The 22,893-nt window shown below is 45.0% G+C and overlaps 1 protein-coding gene across 9 annotated transcripts in view; it reads left to right on the top strand.

Moving 5' to 3' along the window:
• Nucleotides 1-22,893, top strand: part of ACACB (acetyl-CoA carboxylase beta) — a 2,187,049-nt gene that overhangs the window by 1,044,279 nt on the left and 1,119,877 nt on the right. For 6 of the 9 annotated variants that reach the window (XM_085633341.1, XM_085633344.1, XM_085633343.1 and 3 more), the window contains one exon: nucleotides 21,596-21,619. The exons of the other annotated variants lie outside the window; for them this stretch is intronic. In XM_085633341.1, coding sequence (XP_085489467.1) covers nucleotides 21,596-21,619 — 24 coding nt within the window. The remainder of the gene's footprint in view (nucleotides 1-21,595; nucleotides 21,620-22,893) is intronic. 9 annotated transcript variants of the gene reach the window in all.

A 22,893-nucleotide genomic window follows, 5' to 3' on the forward strand; every position in this document is an offset into this window, starting at 1 on the left:
GCCTGATCAGCCCTCTCTTTTCAAGTCCCATGTTGTCAATAGATTTCTCAAAGGCATTACTCACCTTTTCCCTCCTATTCCTTTTGTGATGCCTCAGTGGGACTTGAACCTCGTTCTTACATACTTAATGTCCACTCCCTTTGAGCCTCTTCATAACTGCCCTCTGCGGTTATTAACTTTGAAAACTTTCTTCCTGGTGGCCATCACCTCCGCTAGGCGTGTGAGTGAGCTCCAGGCTCTTTCATGTAAACCTCCTTTCCTGGCGATTCATCCTAATAAGGTTGTGCTTCGACCACGTCCCTCCTTTCTACCAAAAGTAGTCAGTGCCTTTCATCTCGGGCAAACTGTCACTTTGCCCACTTTCTTTCCGCCGCCGCATCCTTCGAGAGGAAGAGACCTAAAACGTGCGCTTTTATTCTATTTGAACTGCACACTGCAGTTCCGGGTGGATGACCAGCTCTTTGTTGGCTACGTGGGTGCCAAGAAAGGTCGGGCTGTGCAGAAGCGGACTATCTCCCGATGGGTTGTCTTGTGTATTAAAGCCTGTTGTCTTGTGTATTAAAGCCTGTTACTCCCTGGCTAAAAAGGAACCTCCGGTTGGGCTGAGCGCCCATTCTACCAGGGCGACAGCAGCTACTACAGCATTAGGACGCGGTGTCCCCCTGCAAGATATCTGTCAGGCAGCTACATGGGCCTTGCTGCATACTTTCACTAAGCACTATTGCCTTGACAGTCAAGTCCGGAGAGACTGCTTCTTTGGCCGGTCGGTTCTCCGTGGTTTTCTGGTGTAATCTCACTTCGCATTCAGCATTGATAATCCCTTATTTATTTTGTCAATGTCTTCTAACCATATTCAAGTTCTTCTCTTCGGCAATGTGAGATAGTAAAACATCTATGCAAGGAACATTAACAAAAATAAACAAAAAAGGAGTAAGATCAGCGTTTTGATTAAAGCATCTTGACCTTTGATGGAGAGAGTAAGGTACTGCCAGTTACATAAGAATGCCTTGGTTGTAAGAACTAGAACTATTTTTCTGACCAGGATAAAGCCATTTTGGTCTTGATCAATCAAACCTCTAGCTATTTCAGCTAATATATTGTCTGAATTTTGTCATATAATTAATAATCAGAATTTAACCGAAGAGCTTAGATCTTTGTGATTTTTAGCTCTGCCTACATTAGCTACAGAAAATGATTCCGTGTCTTTGATCCTCAGTTAGTATGTGATTGAATAATGATGGCCGTGGCTCTTTTAGTTCTGGATAAATGGTTTTATACCTTTTGTAAGGAAATCTGTCACTGCCCCATATGTTCCCATTTGCAAGGTACCGCAAGGGAAGACACAACTTAATTTTCCTCAATAGTAGCAATTAATTCTAATGCCTGATATTCAGTGACTTTTGTAGACTCTGGTTTTCCCAAAAGTGTGTATTTGTTGAATACTGCTTTTAGCACAATATATTTTTTTTAAATTGAAGGAATGCCTACTGTATTTGTTCAGGATCACTGGCAATATGATTTGTGCAAGGGGTTTTAATTTCAGATTGTCTCATTTAAAAAAATGTATTTAGCCTTTGTGTTCCACGTTAATAGTTGGCGTTTTTGCTCATATTCAACATAGTTTTGATGGCCAATAACTTTATCATTTAGTAATTTCTCATGTATAAAATAGCCTTCTCTGTTTTGCTCTCTCCAGTCCCCTCCTATTCTCAAATGTTACTGTTAATCAAATGCTGCATAGTAGTGCCAAACTCATTTTCCTTAGTTTCTGAATTGGTTCTTCGTGTCACAGTAAGCTATTGTTTTGACTTTTTATATAGATTTAAGCATATGACAAACTAACAAAAAAGTGATCATTTAACTATGTATTTCCCTGATCCAAATTCAGATTCAGTTTAGAGTAGGGATTTATTGTAGAGTTTACTTTGGGGAAAAAGTGCTACCTCTTTAATCACAAGTTGGTGTGATATCAAGAACACAAATCTATATCTATATCTTTGGAGAAGCACATAAATAGCTTCAGACAGGAATTTGTTGCTGTCCCAGGATTAACCAGTCCAAACTTTGTTTTAAAGTGACAACACTGTTTGAAGTGCATGGTTGGTTTGGCTTTTATCTGTTTTTGAAAATTTTAGATTAGTGCATTGCAAACAATGAAAATCACTATTAATGTTATGGCATTATCTATCCAGTAACATAAATGTAACTCTTTTATTGAATAAGAGTTATCATCATCTGATAGAGACATCTAGCCGCAGATTCCTTAACTTTGAATATCCCCAGGCATTAGACTGGATCCGGAAATCTTTTTGCAGCAGCACCTCTGTGCACCGGGAGATGGCGCCATACGGCCCCTGCCATGACGTCAGCGAGGTCATATAAGTCCCTCCAGGTGCACTGACGTCAGTTTCCTTCTTTTCCACGTGCAACGCGGATCCGGAGTACGCGGTTCCTCTGGCCTGTTTTCGGGCCCTTCTTTGACGCTTCGCGTCTGGAACAGTGTGCGATGCCCTCGTGCTTTAAATCCTTTACTTCCTGCTCGTGGCAAATGTCAGCGACATACCCGCATCTTATTTGTGTGTGGTGTCTAGGTGAGGACCACGACTCCACGGGCTGCGAAGCCTGCCAACTCCTTAAGCCGAAGTCCTGGCGTGAGCGCCGGATAAAGCTTCTTTCGGCACGGCTGTCACGGTTGGAGTCGTCTCGTACCACGACCTCCTCAATGCAGTTTTGCAGTCGATCGCCCTCTGGGGCCTGAGTCCGTCATTCACCACTTCTTGGTAAGTTGCGGCGCAGGTCGCCGGGGTCCTCGACCTCCCTTTCATCTGTTGTCAGGGGCACTGGTTCCCGGAATATTCCGGATGTGCGCCCCCGACAGTCTCCCCCCCCCCCCCCTCTATTTGCCCTATCCGGGTGCGGGGGCGACTCGGGCCCAAATGGAGGCTTATGCCTCTGCTTTGCAGGCCTCCCTTGGGTCCTCTCCCTTCCCTGGAGCGTCCTCGGGGCCTCCCCTGTCTTTGGGGTCCGCGATGGACTCGCCAGTGGGTTCGCCCCCGGCGTCAAATGAGCCTTTGCCCTCCAGGGATATCGGAGATGTGGTATTGTCAGGGCGCGGCCCGGCTGGGTCCCCCTCTTCGATCCATATGGGATCATCAGGGTGCGGCCCGGCTGGGTCCCCCTCTACCACCCATTGCACCCCTGCTGCATAGTCTGTGGGGCTCCCTGTGGCGTCGCAGACAGTTGCTGGTGCTCAAAGCCTCGCTTTGTGCACACCACGGCCTTCTGGGCAGTCAGCCGCCAGTCCGGAGTCCGAGTCAGCGCCTCCCCGGCTCCGCCTCTTTCTCCGGAGTTGGAGCCTGTTGCGGTTGAGGCCGTGGCGGCGCTGGGGCAGCGCCAGAGGTTTGCCTCCCCGGCTCCAACGCCTTCTCCTTCTTCGGAAGGTGAACTTGTCGCGTTCCCGGCTCTGCCTCCGCTTCTTCCCTCGGGGTCGTAGCCGGTCCGGGTTGAGGCTAAGTCAGCGCCGGAGGCTTGCATCCCCGGTGCCTACTCCTTCCTCGGAAGGGGAGCTTATCATTGATTCGGCGCCGGACGAAGCCGACGCGATGCCGGATGGTGTCGAGTCAGCGCCGGACAACGCTCGGTAGGCACCTACTAAAGTGGTTTTGGTGCCGCATCAACGCCGGGTTGTTGATTCTTCTCCGGATGTGTCCGGAGAGAGTTCGGCGTCGCGCTCACGCCCGGCGACACAGGATGTATTCTTGCCTGTGCCTCCCTTAGAGTATGTGAATCTGGCAAGGTCCCCACCTCCTCAAGGGCACCCGCACCTGGCAGGCTCCTCGCCTCCTCAAGAGCCTCATCAGGACCCCCATTCGTCAATGGGGCTCCCCTCAGTTGGGCATTGGTTGCACCCTCACTGTCTTGGGAGGGTTAGCTTACAGCCCTCTCCTACTGATGAGCTACTATCGCCCCCTCGGAGGGCTACAGAGGCTGGTGCAGCTTTTCTCAGAGTCATCTCTTTGGCCACTCGGATTTTGAACATGCAACCGCCTACGGCGCCCTTGTCTTTGGACCCTTTACTTGATGTTCTTCACCGTGGGTCAGGGAATGTGGAGCCGCTTCTGCCCTTTGAAGCGTCTCTTTATGATGCCCTTTTGGGTACCTGGGTTTGGCCAGCTTCCGGTGACCCGGTTGCTCGTTCGGTCTTGCACCGCCACTGTCCTGCTTCACATGATCCGGTCTGCTTATTTGTGCATCCCGACGTGCAGGGGTTTGTTTTGCAAACTGCCTTCCTTTCCTTGCCCCTGTTGCTGCTTCCTTCCACCTGGGAGTCCAGATGGCTTGAGTCATGGGGTCAGAACATCTTTGCCTCCACTAGTGGTGCACTACGGTCACCAAATACAGTGTGTGTCCTGGCTCGGGCTTCCTCTGCCCTGTGGGAGTCTGCAGAGTCTTTGCTCTCCACCAGCACTGAAGGCGCTTGTGTTGACCTACTTCATCTACTCCGGGATGGCCTTGCTGAGTTTACTATCTGCTCCCCCTTGGATACTGCTGATTCCTTAGGCTAGGCTATTGCTGGTTCAGTCGCCTTGCGGCGCCATGCTTGGTTACGGGATAGCGTCTTCCCGGAAAATATCCGGGAGAGGCTTGTTGATTTACCCTTTGGTGGGGTTTTATTGTTTGATGCATACGCCCACTCGGCTGTTCAGCCCCTCCTTGCGGGCTCCCCCCCCCCCCCCCCCCCCCTTCCTTAGGCCTGTGTTCCTCAAGTGTTTGTTCTGGGGCGGTACCTTTTCATTTAGCATCCTTTTGATGCATTATGGGTTTTAGGCTGATAGTAAGCCTCAGGTCTTCCTTTCGCATAGTCGGAGGTAATTACCCTTTCATTTACCATCCTTTGGATGCATTATGCGTTTTAACCTGGCAGTTTACCTACTGTGGCAGTGTTCCACAGATTGTTCCTCTGACTGTGACTTGCCCTAATAAACGTGTTCCCCGTTGTTGGGGTGTGCATACTCCGTGTGGGGTACTTGTTTGCTATTATATAGCTCTTTTATGTCAGCTGGGCCTACGAGTTCCTTTGGCCTCCAGGCGTCCTCTGGTGCTCTTCTCTGCCGTTGTACGGTGTGCAATGTTGTGCCTTGGCGTCATCTTTACGTCATTGGTCATCCTGCTTCGTTCTCCTCCTTTGGAGGTTTTCAGGGTGTTATTCACGTTTTAACGGCAGCTTCCGTCTGCCATTATGGTACCAGGTGTGTTCCTCTACAACGATGTTGTATAGTCGGAGCTAGTTTACCGTTTTTTGCTATATATATCTGTAATTGGGTATATCTACCAGTTCCATGGGTACTATTATTCCTACTCTTCAACTGTCTTTGGGACTGCAAGGTCTAGTCCGCAGTCTCCATGTTTCAGGGACTTTTCCGGTGATGCATGCGGCATTTCCATTAAGGCCCCTTTTTGCACTCCGCTTGCTGGGGTTGTTCCCCTGTTTACGCTACTCACTTCTTCGTGTTCACTTACTGAACGATTCTCTCTTCTGGTCAAGGGTTACTTTCCTTCCAGTCTTAGGCTGTGGTCTGAAATTCTGCGATTAATCCTCCGTTTCTACGCCTTGGTACTTTGGTGCCTTTGTTGCACCTTCCTTCGGCCGCGCTATATTGTATCAGCTGGGCATTCGAGATGGTTCTTCTAATGTCATTCGTCCTAGATTTCCACCCTGCATGTCTGTATTTCGTGTGTTGGTTCACACCATGGTCTAACAGATGCCTGGTCGAGCAGCCTTATGCTTGTTTTAGCTACACCACCTTATGGTCTCTGTAGCTGTTTGCTTGTTTATGTGGTGACCTACATCAGCGTGCTTAAGATTATTACTGTTCGCCCCTGTTCCCCCCTTTTTGGGAACTAGGTGTGCACTTGGCGTGTTTCTTGTCCCCACCTGCAACTCTAAACACTTTGCTGATTCTACTTTTGAACTTTGGTTCTTGGCTGTAGTCTCTCCGGCCTTCCTTCCGGGGGCTAGCCTGGTAGGCTCTGGTTGCATCTCTTCATGTTTCTCTCCACCTTTAGTCGGTGTTCACATAGAGCGCCATTATGCTGAGAGTGGTCCATCTTCCTCTCTCTTTCTTTTGTTCTGGTGTATGGCTGGTGCCGTTTCTACCTCTCCTGCTCATACAGGTATGGTGTGGCACCGTTATGGCATTTTTATTTGAGACGTTTTGCATCCCGTTATCTATGGCCCTTTTGAGCTATTTGGGTTGCTGTCTGGCTGTTCCGCCACAGCCTTCCCCATTGTCCGTCACTCTGTTGCCGGCTCAAATGCTTTGCGCCTTCTGTTGTCCTGTCGCAGACCCACCTCCCCTTTGGGGTATGGCTGTGGTATCTATTCTAAGTTAAGGAATCTGCAGCTAGATGTCTCTATCAGATGTACGAGTTACTTACCTTTGGTAACGATGTATCTGGTAGAGAAGTTGTCTAGCCGCAGATTCCTTAACGCCCACCCAGCCTTCCCGTTCTGCGAAAATCTTGCCAAGTGGGGTTCTCCGCTGGCCCCTTTCAGTGACCAATTTTTTTTTTCTCGCGCGGGGGCTCACATTGTTGCGTCTCTTTGAGAGTTGCCATAATACAGCTGACTCCTTTTCCGGGGGCTCTTACATCTAAAATGAAGTCTTTTGATTACCCTTCACCAGGAGATTCATTTTCTTTTCTTCTCCTGCTGCCTTCTTTCCCTCCCTCCTTCTCTATTGGCTCAGGGTTCTGGTCTCCTCTACAGTCGTCTTCTTTGGGGATCTGTTAACTTCTGTTTCAGACCTCCATTACTAATAGGATTAGTGCCAGTCTTTTCATTTTTCATACCTTCCTGCGGTGGACTGTTCTCTCTGTGCTCTGTTCTTGCTGGACGGCACAGTTCTACATGGTACTGACAAGTCTATTTTTGTCTGTTGAGAGATTCTTCCCCTGTTGCACTTGGGAAGGGTCTTCGCATAACTTGCGAGGTTCTTTCTCACAGCTTTTTCACTTCTAGGTAGGCAGTGTCTAATTCTGTCTTTTACGATGGTGTCTTGCACCATCCTCCTTATTTATTATGGATTTTCATCCATCGCACACTGTTCCCATACTTTCACAGTTTTTTTATTGCTGGCTCCGCGTTGCGTCGCGGACAAGAAAACTGACGTCAGCGCGCTGGGAGGGACTTTTACGACCTCACTGAAGTCACATACGTGGACGATGTCAGGGCGGGGTCGTCTGGCGCCGTCCCCGGCAAGCAGAGGTGCTGCTGCAAAAAGTTTTCTGGATCCAGTCTGATGCCTGGGGATATTCTAAGTTAAGGAATCTGCGGCTAGACAACGTCTCTACCAGCTACATTGTTACCGAAGGCAAGTAACTCGTACTTTAGGACCATAGTAAATCACAATTGTAAAAATGGATTGTCTATCTAAACAGTATATCAGACCCATCGCTCTGATAAAAAGATTTCAAGATTAAACGCTCTTCGGAAAAAAGATTGCTGCACCTTTAGATGCCGCATGTGCTAACGAAACAAAGGTTTGATTGATCCAGCTAGGGAACCAATATGATTTTGCAGACCGTTGGTGATTCTCTTACATAGGAATTACATCAGCATGATATTCTTTTAGTCTCTCATAATACTCTTATTTATTTTTTCAGACCATTTAAGTGGAATATAATTACTTTAGGAACACTCATTATTTCCAATTTCCTAATTGGAGAAAAGTTCTAGATTGATCCACATCAAGAAAATCCCTTTTCCACCTTGTTCCTCCCTTTTCCCCAATTTTCCAAGTTTAGCTCCATCCCTGGTCTGCCCTCTTGACCCCCGCACCCTATATGAGCAGCTCCCTTGGTTCTTTGAAATTACAGGGGTCCCACTGGCTTTTTCCTCTCAATGCACTCTCGCTCCACAAATGGTGGTTCCATATTATTGCACCTGTGTAAATCCTATTCCCAGTGAAACTATGACCCTCTGATATTCCAACACAATGGACAAAATAATTTATAGAATTGTATAGAGCCGAAGAAGCGCAGAACATAATCACCTTTTTTAGCTGGTACCCTGCAAGAAAGGTTGTCCATTATATACCTCTGTAGGAGGCTGGCTTAGTATATGGTTCACACCTATTTAAGCAAAGCACCTTGCACTAATCCAGACAAACTTTATGGTGATTTTAGTTGTCTTAGACAACAATAAAAGCTCTCTAAGTGGTAGCTCTAGAGAGCAGCCTTCAGGCTTAGTTCAGAAGAAGTGTTAAGCAGTTTGTTTTACCAGATCGAAACATATAGTGTACATTAAATGAAAAAGAGCCACACAGTGTTTTTTTATTAAATAGTCTATTTATTATACAACACTCACTAACACATTGGTATATCTCCTTCCTGGAGATATCACCACAAATGCACACAATACTAAAATGGTAAACAGGTAAGTAAGCACGATACACAGTGGTCTCCAGGGGAAGATCAAACCATATACTAAGAAAGTGGAATTCGAACTGGGACCGAAGTCGGGACTTTGACCAGGAGACTCGGAAGAGCTGGGGACTCAAGGAACCACCCAAGGTAAGTACCAAGGAACCCCACGGAGGCTGTGTGCAGAGTGGAAACACAGCTGCGTTCTCATAGAAGTCAACGGAAAATTTGCAGTTGCCGTTTTGAAGACGGACCCTTCTCAGTGGACCCTGAAGAAACCCTGTGAAAGACAGAAGGTTGGAGAGTCACCCCACCCGTGGATACCTCAGGAATTAGGATACCTACACCAGGGAAGCCGGAAGCATAAGTTGGATGTGACGTCGGAAACCACCGTTGACCACAATGGAGGACTTCAGAAAAGACGCAACTGGCAAAGACTGTGCAAACGTCCTGTGGAATCCAAGGGTGAATTCATGAAGAAAAGAACCTGCAAGCAGAGGAGACAGTCTATGCCAGTCGGAGGTGACCTGGAGGCACGGAAGAGTATGACCACCTATGACAGAAGATGACGGTGACCTTGTCGCTGCAGCTGTGAAGACCAAGCGACGCTGTGGAAGACCAGGAGCCGTTCAAGTACTGTCCCACGTCGGAAGTCAAGAACTAGGGGGTTGGTGTCCGGTGGGAACACCAACAATCCTTAGCCACAGCAACAGACGTGGAAAACGATGAAGGGGCAACGTTGGGATCAGCAAGGTCCAGGAGACTCACCAAGTGCAGGAGAGTCAGAGCAGGCCACAGCAAGCAGTGAAACCCACTGAAGCAAGAGAAGACCCTCGAGAGGACCCACAGGCCAAAGGCACAGGTGTTGCAAGAGGACCTCGAGCAGCTCACCAAAGATGCAGGCCTATGGTGCAGAGGATGTGGTGAGGACGAAGATCTTTGCAGGAAGACATGCTGGCGGCTTGTAGCCCGAAGATCTCTGGAGTGCATAGCCATCAAGTCTTGGCAATGGCAAGTCGACAGGGTGCACAGGGGTTTGGTCCCAGCGGTTCCGACGAGGGACACTGGCCTCAAAATTACAGAGGACCGGTCCGGCCTCGAGGGAGTTGTAGAACCACCACCTGTGTTGCTGAGGCTTTTGAAGTCCGTGGTACGTCAAGAGCAGCAGACCGGTCAGCTTTGCTGCAGGGCCTGCAGACAGGGGAGTGACTCCTTCACTCCAAGGGAGATTACTTAAGGTGTCCTTGATATCCACAGGTCTGTTTGAGATCCTGGATGAAGCACAGACACGGACTATGAAGAAGACTTGCAGAACAGCAAGACCAGGAGCAGCAGGAGTCTTCCTTGATGCAGTCTCGGTTCCAGTCGAAGTCCAAGTGTCCAGACGGTCAAGGAGTGACGTGGTTTCAGGCTTGAGACTTGTCCCAAGACGAATCTGAGGATTCACCCACAGGTAAGCCCTTTTATACCCTAGGAAAGGGGTTAGGATGACTCTGGGATCCCTCCTAGAGGAGGGGCAGGACAGAGGGGAGGATACTCGCATGTTCTTTGTCCAGTTTCGCGCTAGAGCAGTATGCAAGGAGGGCACCAAATGTGCCATTCAAAGCAGTCTGGTGGCGCATACAAGCGCCCCCACCCCAGCTCAATACACTTAGTCCTGTCTGGGAGGTGGGAGGTGGGAGGTGGTCGCACCTCCCCATGACAGGAAACCTGTTGTTCTACCTTCCCCTGCTCAAGCTCAGCTCAGCAGCAGGAGAGCAGGATCGTGTCTGGGGTCGGCATCAGCACTAGCTTGCTGGCAGACCCTGGAAGGCTGTTACAAGGGGGTACTAAAGAATTCCTGGAGGAGCCCCCCAGTACCTGGAATCATACCTCAACACTGGTAACAGTGTAGAGGTATGATTCCAACATGTTTGATACCAAACATACCCAGGTTCGGCACAGCCAGTATATAGTTAGGCATTGCACAATGACACATGGCCACTATATGTATCAAAATGGCTGACCACACTTACAAAGCCTGGTGAATCGACTCCGGGGTTTGTAGGGTGTGTCCTGCTAATGCAGGGCACCCTCACACTTATAACCCAGCATCCTTCCTTCAGGATTGAAAGGCCTGCCATAGGGGTGACTTATAGGTTTTAAAGGTAGTGACCTCAGATATAAGGAAATATAAATCTGTAAGTGGTGCTTGCACCTGCTTACACAGGCTGCAATGGTAGGTCTGTAGTTACAGTTTGAGTGGCCTCTCATGGGTGGCATAATACATGCTGCAGCCCATGGGAGACCCCTGGTGTACCTATGCCCTGGGTTCATTAGTACCATATACTAGGGACTTACATGGGTACACCAGTAGCCAATTGTGGCGGTACCAAAGTACTTACCATGACAAATTTAGGGAGGAAGCACAGTGGCTGAGGTCCTGATTAGCAAGATCCCAGCCAGACTAGTCAAAAAACATACTGACACCACCAAAACGTGGGGGTAACCATGAAAGCAGATCCCACTTTCCTACAAGCTCCTTAAGTGTTGATTGTTGGAACAGAAATTATTGAGCACTTGCTGCTTGGTATTGTGTAGTAAGATGCTTGAACCCCATATGCTTCTTTGCATATCCGTATGTCATGTCGGAGAACCCCCAAAAGTTAAATTCACCTTTGATCTTGAAGACTTCTGCTGACATTGCATTGGCTAAAATATTTTCTTTTCATCTGATGATAGGCACAATTAGCAATTATTTTATACAGGTGTTTATACTCTGTATGCTATTTAGGGCTACATAATGGTCCGTTAGTATGTATTCTTTCTGTAGGTACACTTTTCGTATAGTTGAATTAGAATTCATTTTCAGGGCTTCTGATGTAGCGAAGATTGATTGCCTTGACTAGTTTTCTCGATCTTCTTGCTTGGCTTTTAGTGTTTGCTCTCCCTATTGAAATTGCTCTAATCCCTTAAATCAGAGTGTAAAATTGTCAAATTTGTGATCTTGTCTGTCTATTCCTGAATATATGTTGCAGATTTGGATTGTATCGATGTTATTTCTCTGAGCTCATGTAAAATTATACTTGGTACGTTTGGAATTGATCGGGCCTGACAGAAATGCTTTTGCTTCTTTGTAAGAATAGGAGCTTGTATTGCAATCAAAGTGTCCTTAAAGAACAATGAATCAAGCATGTTACTGATACAGTATTGCTTATTCAAATGGAATACTGCTGAGCCCTGAGGAGTACCCTACGTTCTAGTTAAATTAATGTCAACAAGCTGATGTGAAGATATATTTGAATTCCTTGATCTGTCTTCAACGTCGGATACAGGATCTTGAAGGGGATCATCGTGGATAGATTTGAGAAACTGGGAAAGGGGGTACATTGTGAGGGCTTCCAATGAGCTTATGGCTTTACATTGAATGGACCATTCTCACTACTTTGTTTTTTCTTGCAGTGCAAGCGCTGAAGCACTTTTGTACTGTGAGCCCCCACCCATCTCTATCCTAGTCAAAGAGGGAGCCCGAGGTTCTGAGTGATTTGTTTCATAATTTTAAGAATATAACTTTTGTGACTGGAATTTCTATTGTGAGTATTGGGTCACCATCCAAAAGCTTTTTTATTCCTGAAGTCTGTGCCTTAGATTATTTCAACATGCGGCTCCCTGACGTGCTAAGCTAGTTACCCCTTTCTATGCCCAAATTGGAAGCCCTTTTTGATTTTTTTAAGGGTGTTGTCCTTAGTCCAAATGACTTGTCTGGTTGGACTGCAGTAAACAAATAATTAACTTACTCCCATACCCCTCTAGATAATATCTCACTGACCACTGTTTTGTTGCCGGTTTGGTATTTGAAGATTGTGACGGACGGTAGCCTGACAAGAAGAAACTAGCAAGATTGCACAAGCTGCAGCAAGTGCCTCCTGTCTATCATCTTGAGTGAATTGTCACTAACTCACCAAGTATATCGCTGTTTTCTCTCACATGAGCACGGTTAAGCCACGTTTTTTGGCATATTCTCTCCCCCAGCACAATCTATTGCTTTAAGAAGCGAGCATATAGCTCTACATGCAGCAGTACATTAGTTGTTCTGGCATTCAGAATATCTTCTGCAGGCAGTCAGCACCCAATGTAACACCACTACTTGAAGGTCGGACAAGCTGAATCTGATTAGTTTTTTTTGCACTTCTCCTGCTTGGCACCATATTGGATCACCAGGAGGGACATCTTTCTCTCTGCATTACCTTATGCCTGTGATTTCCAATGTTCAGTTCTTCTTTGTGTTTTTCCATGCTACTGTCTTCCTCCCTCATTGTCTCATCAGCCAGCTTTCTTTCCATTGTCTTAGTGTCCCTGTCACACCAAGTCTGCCTCGTCCTTGGTCTGTGTTCCCATGTTTGTGACTGTGTTTTCCAGGGTACTTGTACCCCACTTTCCCTTCCATGCATATTATCCCTGTGTTTTCGGTGTCTCCTAGTGTCTGCCTTCCAGTGTCATTGTGTTTTGCTATTTCTGGTCACCATTTCTTTTGGTTATGGAAAAGATTCTGCTTCTCTGCTTCCTCCTTTGATTTTACGGAAAGTCGAGACCTGGGAGAGCCAATGGTAAAGTACATCTCATAATGTTTGACTCCCACTTTACTAGAGCAATGCAGCATCCTTGATGGTGGCTTAAAATGTCTGGAATTTTGAAGAAATTTCTGAATTTTGTCTCCAGGATGCTGCAAGATTTCTCTTCTGGGTGGCAGAGAATAAAGAAGCAGCATTACAACAGCTTCAAATGATTAAAGATCTGGTTGGTACTACAGCCAGAGTTATAAAGCGGAGTACTTGACCTCTTCGTGTCCTGATTCCAATTGTTACACTGTAGCTTAAAGCCATATTTCTAGCTATACGGTCCTCCCTCCATTCTTCTCTGGGTGATTGTTGTTCAAGTCCTCAATGGACAATACGACAGCAGTGTTTAAAATTGTCAAATGTAGTCTATCACTTTTTGCAACCTAGCAGTTCATATTTTGTAACGGGACAACAATGTTTTCCTAGCAGCTTCCCAACTTCAGAAGAGACCTGCACTTTGACTTCCTCTGCAACCTGTATAGTTTTCCACATGAATTGGAGATCATTCCAAATGTAAAGAATCTTCTTTGCTTGAGGTTTTCCATAAATAGATTTATTCGAACAACACTCCGTGCCCAGATTTGCATCCTGTCTAGAGTTGGGAAAAAATCCTTAGGATATACTCTTGTAGGCTGGTCAGCAAACTTTCGGTATGATTCTCCTCCCCAAACTTCCCTCCTACCTCTTCATTGGAATCTTTAAGTTTCTAGAAATACTGCTCTTCAGGTTTATTTTTATCCCGGCCAAATGTGTTTCACAGATCACCTTCACCTCATAAACTGCCTTTTTTCTTGCTTTCCTAGTTCCTTAGTTTAACAGGGAGGACTGATTTTTCTTTCTAAACATCAATCTTTTAACTCGAGAGATTAATACCTGAGATAGCACATTTGTGCTCATCAGAAGGAAATGTAACCTTCGTGTTTACACTTGGGAAGGAATTTAATCATGAAGAAATGCATGGCCAAGATTCTTTTGCTGAGCCTCAGAAAGGAATTTAAGTGCCCAGAAAACTTCCTTGTGTAATGGCTTGTGTTTTATTTTATATTATGGCTCTTCAGGTATCAAAGTGGATTTTTGTAAATGTTATTCTTAAACCATTGTAGATTGTTTTGGAATTTTTGCTTTGCAGATTGAGATTTGGTTCACAGTTCTGATGGTCTGCAACTCTAGTACTCTATTACGGATTTTGCTGCTCAGTTTTACTCTTGTGCTGGTCTTACTCCTTTAGAACTATTTGGAGCAAATGACCTTTGGCGTTATTAACTTGAAAGAGAAGCCTTCTTGTGAGCAATTTACTCTGACAGGAGAATCTGTCCATCCTTTTTCTTTAGTATTCAGTTTTATTTAAACCACAAAATTGTCCTCCAAGCCTTTCAGCCTGGACTCCAGGTCTGTCAGTTGAAGAGACTTTGCATGATTTTGATATCTTGAGAGAGCAGACATTTTACCTCTAAAATGACAAAAGCCTTTAGACTCTGTGAGAATCTGTCACTTGTGGTGGTCCAGGTCAAACCGCTAAAGCCCCTATTGACGACTGTCGTTTACATTTCCAAATCTTGCTAAATTGGTAGTTGATGGACTTCAGAGTCTTTGTGCTCACTCCACCATCACACAAGCTGCATCGTTGGCAATCCAAAAGTAAATTCCTTTCAAAGAAATTTGAAGGTCAGCAAAGTTGGGTAGACTACATGCTTTCTGCTAGTGTTATTCCATTGAGGCATCTTCAAGGAAAGATGCAGCATTCACCCAGGAAATTCTGTATAAATGGTTTGCTAAAGCCTGGGTGGGTATACGAGTTCCTTTGTGTCGTCTTATTTTCTGTTCCCTGGAGTTACCGTTGTTCAAGTTACTGGTAACCCCAGGGCTGGATTTAAAGGGGGGTTGCAGGTGGAACCCTTTGGTTCCCCTGAGAAATTTCTGGCGGAATTAGTAATTTGTTCTGATTTACCCTGGTAATTCTGCATTTGCTCCCTTGGTTTCATCCAGGGATTTTGGCTGCTCTCAGCAGTATGTCACCTGGTAAAATGTACCTGGTTCATAGATTTACCAACAACTTAGTCTCTGCTGCCCCCTTTTCTTCCCACCCCCACACAATCATTACCTCAATCAACATGCTGTAATACACCAAGCATGTAAGGGGAAAACAATTTACATATGCATGCACGAACTAAGTCACTTGTTCATTCTTAGCAATGTACTTTTTTAGGAGGTTTGAGTTTATTTCCCATGCAGTTTTGAAAAAAGGGAGACTAAGAGTGCCGGAATCATCATGCAGATAATCTTTCCTTTTTCAAAACTAGGTCAAAAGAAGATGCATTGGCTTCATGCACGAAAACGGTTTTACCTACCTCATTAACATTGGTAATTCTGCCACCTTTCCCTGCCCTCATCCCACCTCTGTTGGCAACCCCCCAGTTTTCTATTTTATAGTAGAATCGGCCTGCTTTAGTGAAATCCTTTGGTCGGACTGTATAGCAAGCAGTGGCATTTCTCTGGGACTGCTTCGGCATGGGCAGAGGCCCTTGATGCTCAGAAGCAGCAGAACTGCAGACACCCCAAGCGAAGGAGAAGAGTGCCTCATGGGTATGGGTATGAACACAATAACCATACTCTGAAAGCAAAAAAGTTCGAACAGTGGTCCTTGCAACAAACTTTACTTAGTACTGCTTGATAGTTCTCTCAAAAAGATGTGTTGTTAATTCTTTTGCTGACCCCAAGATCCCCCTGTCCACAAATGATGAGAAGCATTGTGTCCAGGAATACAGCTGCAAAAAAGAGCATGCTTTAATTACCAATGCACTGTAGCAATTTAAAAGAGGCTCACCAGAGCCTTCGCTTGGCAGACAATTGCAGAGGTAGCAATCGCCTTTCTGTCAGGGTTTTCATTGTGACCGAAAAGTAGCTGCTTTTCAGAGACATCGTCTGTCTTCAAGTAATCGGCAGCACCATTTGATGTGGGTTTCTTTTGCTGCAATGACTGCCATCATCTTGGATTGGGGTGTGACCCTTGGAGTGTCAGCCATATTGGAATCCGCTAACTTGTCTTCATTACTACTGCCATCTTATCACACGCATCCCCCTCCCCCACATCAGAGGACTCCCACCAGGACTATAGATTACAGTTTAGGACGTATTATCACTGATGCATGCTCTAACTCCCCAAACACCCACCTACAAAACTGTCCACCAGGATTATAGAATATAGCTTAGGACACACTATCACTCCTGCTCCCATCAGGCATGGACACCGAGTCACATTCCTCACCGGACAGCATCTTAGAACCAGACGGCCACAACACTCACATAATCAAATACCCACCAAATCTTACAAAAATAAGCTACCAAAGCCCTCAAATATCGACTTCTCAAACTGCATCCAGAAACACTCATATCCGTCCCATTCCTCTGGACATCTAAAGGAACCATAACTAGTGATCTCATATTTCACACACAAAAAAGAGCCCAATGGAGAAAAACCCTCTACTTAACGCTATCTATCGCCACATCTAGAAAAAACGCACACGGCCTAAGACTCTGAGCCCCCTCCCCCGCCCTCAATGCAAAACTCACGATCTACATTTTTAACAATGGGATTATACTCATACAGTCATCTGATCACTTCGACATTTTCAACAAACTCTTACCTATCCTCAAACAGAAGGTACCTAATAATAATAAGAGAGACCCCTCTCTTCTGAGCTCTACCACCATAGACAGTCCACCCCTTTCACCATCACACACCTCAGCACCAACCATAACACACCTTAACAACCCAGCCAGCCCTCCGGACTGTGTTGGGGCAACCCCATCACACCTCACCAATCCAAGCTCACTCATCACTACGAGAAGGGCCATAGAGCGACGCTGACAAAAATATATCCACCACCACTTCCCCACGTCCATGCCCTGATTACAAACCCAAAAGCCCCACCACACATACCCCTTCCCCACAAAAAAACTTGTACAACAAAGAAACTCAGATAAAACACACAACTCCGTACCCCACTCCCCAAACCCCATCCACGAACTACCATGCTGAGATTAAGTTCAGACTTGGAGAAAACACACAGGTACTACAGCAACTCAAAACTGACCTACTGAATCTAACCAGCATCACTACAGAGAGCGCCTACAACAACAGGGGACACTCAAAGACACATGAGAGAAATAGTCTGTTACACCCTAATAATAACACACAGCACACTCTCCTCCCAATAAACACCACACTCCATCCACCACCGGTCACAAAACTGCAATCCACACCCTGCCATAACTCCTCAAGACCAGCCAGGACCACAGTCCCTGTCTCAGAAAATGACATCCAAGCCCTTCTCACATACAAGACAAAACATCATGATTTCCCACATAGCCTGAACCCAATCTTAACGATCGCGTTGAACCCACACAGCGAATAGAGACCTAACTCTAGAGAGGTTCATAAGGCCAACCTCAAACCATTACCCATTGAGGAGAAAACCCCAAAGAACACCAAACCTCACCTGAAGTGCATGCTCCTAAATTGCAGATTGGCCGTGAAATACACAGCGGACATAGCAGACATCATCCTTACCAATGATTTTGACCTAATCGTCCTAACCAAAACATGGCTAAAGAACGACTCCTTGACATTCTAATCCCTCCAGGCTATAGCATTATAACTGCAGATAGACCAAAAATATTTGGGGGTGGCATAGCCTGTATACATCGTATAACCTTATGGTAAACCAGTCACAAACCATCGACCTTCCCACCCGCTAATACCAATGCCTAAACATTGTGAGCAACAACAGTCCTCTATGCAAATTACACCTCTCTACCACCCTCCAGGCAACAAACACGCATTCATCGAACAAATCATGGAAATCATCTCCTCCAACGCTGGACAACATTGCTCCCATATCTTCCTCGGAGACTTCAACCTTCTCTGGAATGATCACAACGACCCCACAGTTAATAGCCTTAAAACCTTCCGTACTGACCTCAAACTGGTCCAATTCTGCGACAGCCCGACGCACAACCTCGGCGATACACTCGATCTCATCATTGCTAGGACAAACTCCATCAAACTTGAATCGATCGTCCCCTCTGATTGGACAGACCACCACTGTATCACCTTCCTTATCACCGAACGTAGTAAGACACATAAACCCCAAATTAAGAAACCCAAACAATGGAAAAGGAACACTCACAACATTAACCTCAACGATCTACCATTCCTCAGTAATAACGTATTAACGCCACCAGAGGACATGAGAGAGCTCCATGACCTCACAAACCACTATAACAACTCGATGACTAGCATTCTTGACGCAGTTACGCCCTTTAATCTAAAAATAACGTCCTCTAAAGACTCCAAACCATGGTACAATGGGAGCCTAAATGAACAAAGACGTAACCGGAGACTAGCTGAACGGCCATAGAGATCTTCGCCATCACTAGAGCACCTTAAACAACTGAGATCACGGAGCAGCACCTACAACAAACACATCGGAATCTCAAAAGCAAATTTCTTCAAAGTTCAGCTAAACAATGCCAGAAATCACCCAAGAAAACTGTTCAAAATGATCAAGCAACAATCCTCTCAACAACCTAACGCCCCCACATTAGGTCCTAACCCACCACCAACCTGCAACATGTTTTCCTCCCACTTCCTTAAAAAATATAAAAAGATAGAAAATTAACTCCAAACAGCAAATGAACACCTCACAATTATAATTCCACCTATCCCCCTCTCGCCCAATCTGTACACACCCCTATCAAACTTACCCTAAAACACAAAGCATCTTGGAACACTTTAAAAATTTCGAGGAAAATGACATTCACAAGACCCACTTCCAGCCAACATCTTCAGTGAGATCAAAACTTGTCTAATACCCCTCTGGACAAAGATAGTGAATGCCTCCCTACTGCAAGGAACCCTGCAGCGCTGCCTAAAAGCAGGCCAGGTAACCCCCATTCTAAAAAAAACAAAAAAAAACACAGCTGGAAACACAATCCAAGATAACTACCGTCCAATATCCACTATTCCTACCCTAGTAAAACTACTGGAGAAATGCGTCCTTCCCAACTATGCAGCCCCATAGCTCAATTCCACCTCATTGACCAGTTCCAATCAGGCTTCCGTCAGGACCATAGCACAGAAACAGCCATGACACACATTGTTGATGATGCGCTCAGAATACTAGACCAAAATGAATCCTCCCTTCTAATCATACTAGATCTATCCTCAGCCAATGATATGGTCAAATATGACAGTCTCCCAGGTTTACTTCAGCATAGAATGGGATTATCAGGGGTTGTTCTAATATGGTTCGCCTCTTTCTTAGACAGCCGCACGCAAAGAATCAAGATCAACCAATCGCTGTCCACATCGGTGGTCACCCTAGGAGTCCCTCAAGGTTCCTCCTTATCACCTAGCCTCCTCGACCTATTCATGGCGCCCCTAACCGAAATTTTGAAACTCTCCAATGTTCACTACCACATATATGCTGATGATATCCAACTATACCTAAAAGTATCATCACCAGATATCCGCTCACTCAACATAACTCTGCAAAAACCCACACCTGGCTGACCAGAGACCACCTCAAACTTAATGCGCTCAAAACCGAATTCCTCCTAATTACCCCTCCACGAGGACACGTCTACATTGAAGACTGGATGAAACACTTAGCAGCCTTCAACTGCAAACCATACATCATAGATTCTGCAAGATCTCTGGTAATAGCAATCAACAAAAATCACAATATGCAGGAACATATCAGTACAGCCACCAGAGGAGCAAACTTTCATATGAACATTATTAGAGAACTAAAACCCTTCCTTCCCACCGACGACCTCAAATCAGCAGTGCAAGCTCTAATGATACTCAGAATAGACTATGGGAATACAACCTTATGTGGTCTACCAAGATCCAGACTGGCTCCAATAGGAGCCTCTCTCAACGCAACCGCAAAACTTATCACCGGCTCCAAAAAAGAACAACCAAATCACCCCTGATCTAAAGGCACTGAACTGGCTCCCTTATGAGGCAAGAAAACATCTTAAAATTTCCTGCATGACACACAAAGCCTTGCACTTCAACACTTCAAGATATCTAGCCTAAAAACTGGAACTATCAGGCGGTGGCAGAACGTCGAGAAGCACCAGCACCTGGCTATTGAAACCGTAAAAATTTCGGAAAAGAAAACATACAATCGTACTTTCCACAGACTAGCACCTAGAATCTGGAATGCCCTGCCCCCGGAAATCAGAATGAACCCTTCTAGCACTTCCTTCAAAAAAGAAATCAAACTGCTTCTAATGAACAAATCCTTACCTGACCCCAAGACTTAACTTAGCCCACCAAACAGGACTTACTCCTGATTTTAAGGACCAATGGCTAACACACTCTTGAATACCCGCAGACCCACTTATGCCTTCCCTACTATCTACTATTATGTTTTTACCTATTGTATCAAGCTATCTATTTAATTTAAGCATTTGTGAAGAGCTCTGATACTCTTTTAGAGCCTAGTTCATGCTATATAAAACGTTTTAAATAAAATAAAAAATAAAATTTGCTTTGTTGGCTATCACTGTTTTTGGATGGTGGCAGATTCCAACTTGTTTTGTGCTCTCGCAATCACCATCTTGGCTTGATTGTCCAGTCCTTCATTCTCTGTAATGGCATACAACATTTTGGTTTGGATGCTATATTTGTTTGCATGAAGGTGGCCACACTGTAGGTTTGGGTATGTTGACCTCCAGTTATGCTGGCTGTGAAGGGTTTTCATTATCACAAGACTCTTCTTTACAATCTTCCAGATATCGTGTCCTCATCCTGTTCTCTAACATGTAAGTGGAGTCAGTCATTGTTCATCCGCGCTTACTCTCTGAATTAGGCAGTATGGTGATTAAATTGGAGGGGGAAGTGGTGGAGAAATTTGGATGCCTTGAATTTACTTGTTCAGTGGAGATCTGATTGGAGGTTTCACGAATCAGACATCTGGATATCAAGGAGTGGGGGATTGATGAGCCTGCTTTTACTACTTGTCTCTAGAATGTGGGATTAAGTAGCCAAAGTACAACACTTAAGCGCATCCTCCTATGGATATGGCTACAGTTTGAAGAGGAATGAGAAGGTAAAAGTAAAAAATAGGGTAATTCCTGTTTTGATACATTGTCCTCTTTGCCTCTGCAGAAATACCCAATTTACCGTCTTTATCTGTATTGGTAATTTACGATTGAACTTGTTTGCTTGTATGGAAGTGTAAATAAATGCATTGAAAGAGCCCTCAATTGGTCATAAATACCCTTGGACCCTAGCCCTTGTTGAAATCCCGTAGAATGCACTTTCCATTTAATCGTAACCTGTAAATATGAAAAGATGATCTTGTATTAGAGGAGTTACTGTACATTCTTTAAATAAGCAAGTCAAAGAGATGGTCTGACGCATTTTTGTAACCATTATTCACTCAGTTAAAAAAAAAAAAAAAAAGTAATGTTAGCAGCTGTATCTGAAAATAGGTAGATGTGTTGAGTACTTTGATCTTTTGTTTAATATCTCTTGTTATTTAATGATTTAATTTCAGAGAAAGCAGCCCAACTTTGAGCAGGTAGAGTGCAGTATTTTCTATTTGAAGCATGAGTAGGAAATGGAATTATTAATCCGTTTAATAATGTGTGATATGTGCCTCCCTCTTTAGTCGATGACTATAGCTGTGACAATTTTGGCTCCATCAGGCAGAAAGAAACATCTTGTTTATATGAATAACATTCATGGTAGGTTTGGGACTCTGCCCCCTCCACTGGTAACATGCATGCAATTGTAGGAGTGCAAGATTTTTTTCTGGTTGAAGAGGCCTAGGTCAGACAATGCATAGTGTACTTGTGCACAAATTATAATGAGTCTCAAATAAATAGTTTATGTGGGTTGACTGTAATCTATGCTACAGGTGCATACCCAAAATACATGTAAATTAGAATGACTGTGAAAAAGCAGGCATACACAGTGGACTGGCCAGGTGAGTGACAAGGACAGGCAAGACAGTTGATGGTGTAACCAAACCCTACAGTGGGTTTGAGGATTCACAACACAGAAGCATTTGTTTTGGCCCTGAATTCGCCTATAGCAAAGTACTTTCACCCCGTTTCATTGAGGAATAAATCAGAATTTCACCAGGGAGTATGTGAGAAACTAATTAGGACTGCTTTGTTTTTTCCAAAATAAGAACCTTCTTTGTTAGTGTATTGAAAAATACTTTTTACCTTGGCTATGTGCAAGTTCATTCTGTTTCTGGGTATCCCCTACCGTGCATATTACATCATGTGCACTATATGTTAGGTATGCAAGGACACGTATTGAAATTAACAGAAGTGCATAATTTGCACATAGGACGAATGTCTGGATGATGTAAATTGCACCATTGTTTCTAGCACTTTGTTACAGTATCCCCTACAGTAGGCATGTATCCAAACCCTAATTAAAATAGAGGCCCATGCTGTCATAGATTTGGGAATAGTAAATATTCAATAGACCATCTCTGACTGCATACTGCTGCCATGTGGCATCATGTGTGGATGCATTTAGTGCTATTTATTATGTTTTAATCAGCTGTGATGAAGCCATTCAGACCTGCAAGCTTTGCAAAGTCTTGTAGTGCTGCTTGTGGTCTGTGGTGCATATTAGCCATTCAAATACTCTTCATACTGGATTTAGTGGTAATGGGTAGAACTGCATACCCATTATAAGCATTTTTATTCCTCTGGCAATGAGAGCTGATGCATTATCCAGTTTCAACCTATGGTCCGGTAAACCTGGCAGAACATCTCCTGGAATTGTGTTCTGTCAGTTGATCACCACAAGCAAGGGCTCACATTGGAAAAACAT

The sequence above is a fragment of the Triturus cristatus genome, chromosome 11, assembly GCF_964204655.1.
Source record: "Triturus cristatus chromosome 11, aTriCri1.1, whole genome shotgun sequence".
In the NCBI taxonomy this organism is placed as follows: Eukaryota; Metazoa; Chordata; class Amphibia; order Caudata; family Salamandridae; genus Triturus; species Triturus cristatus.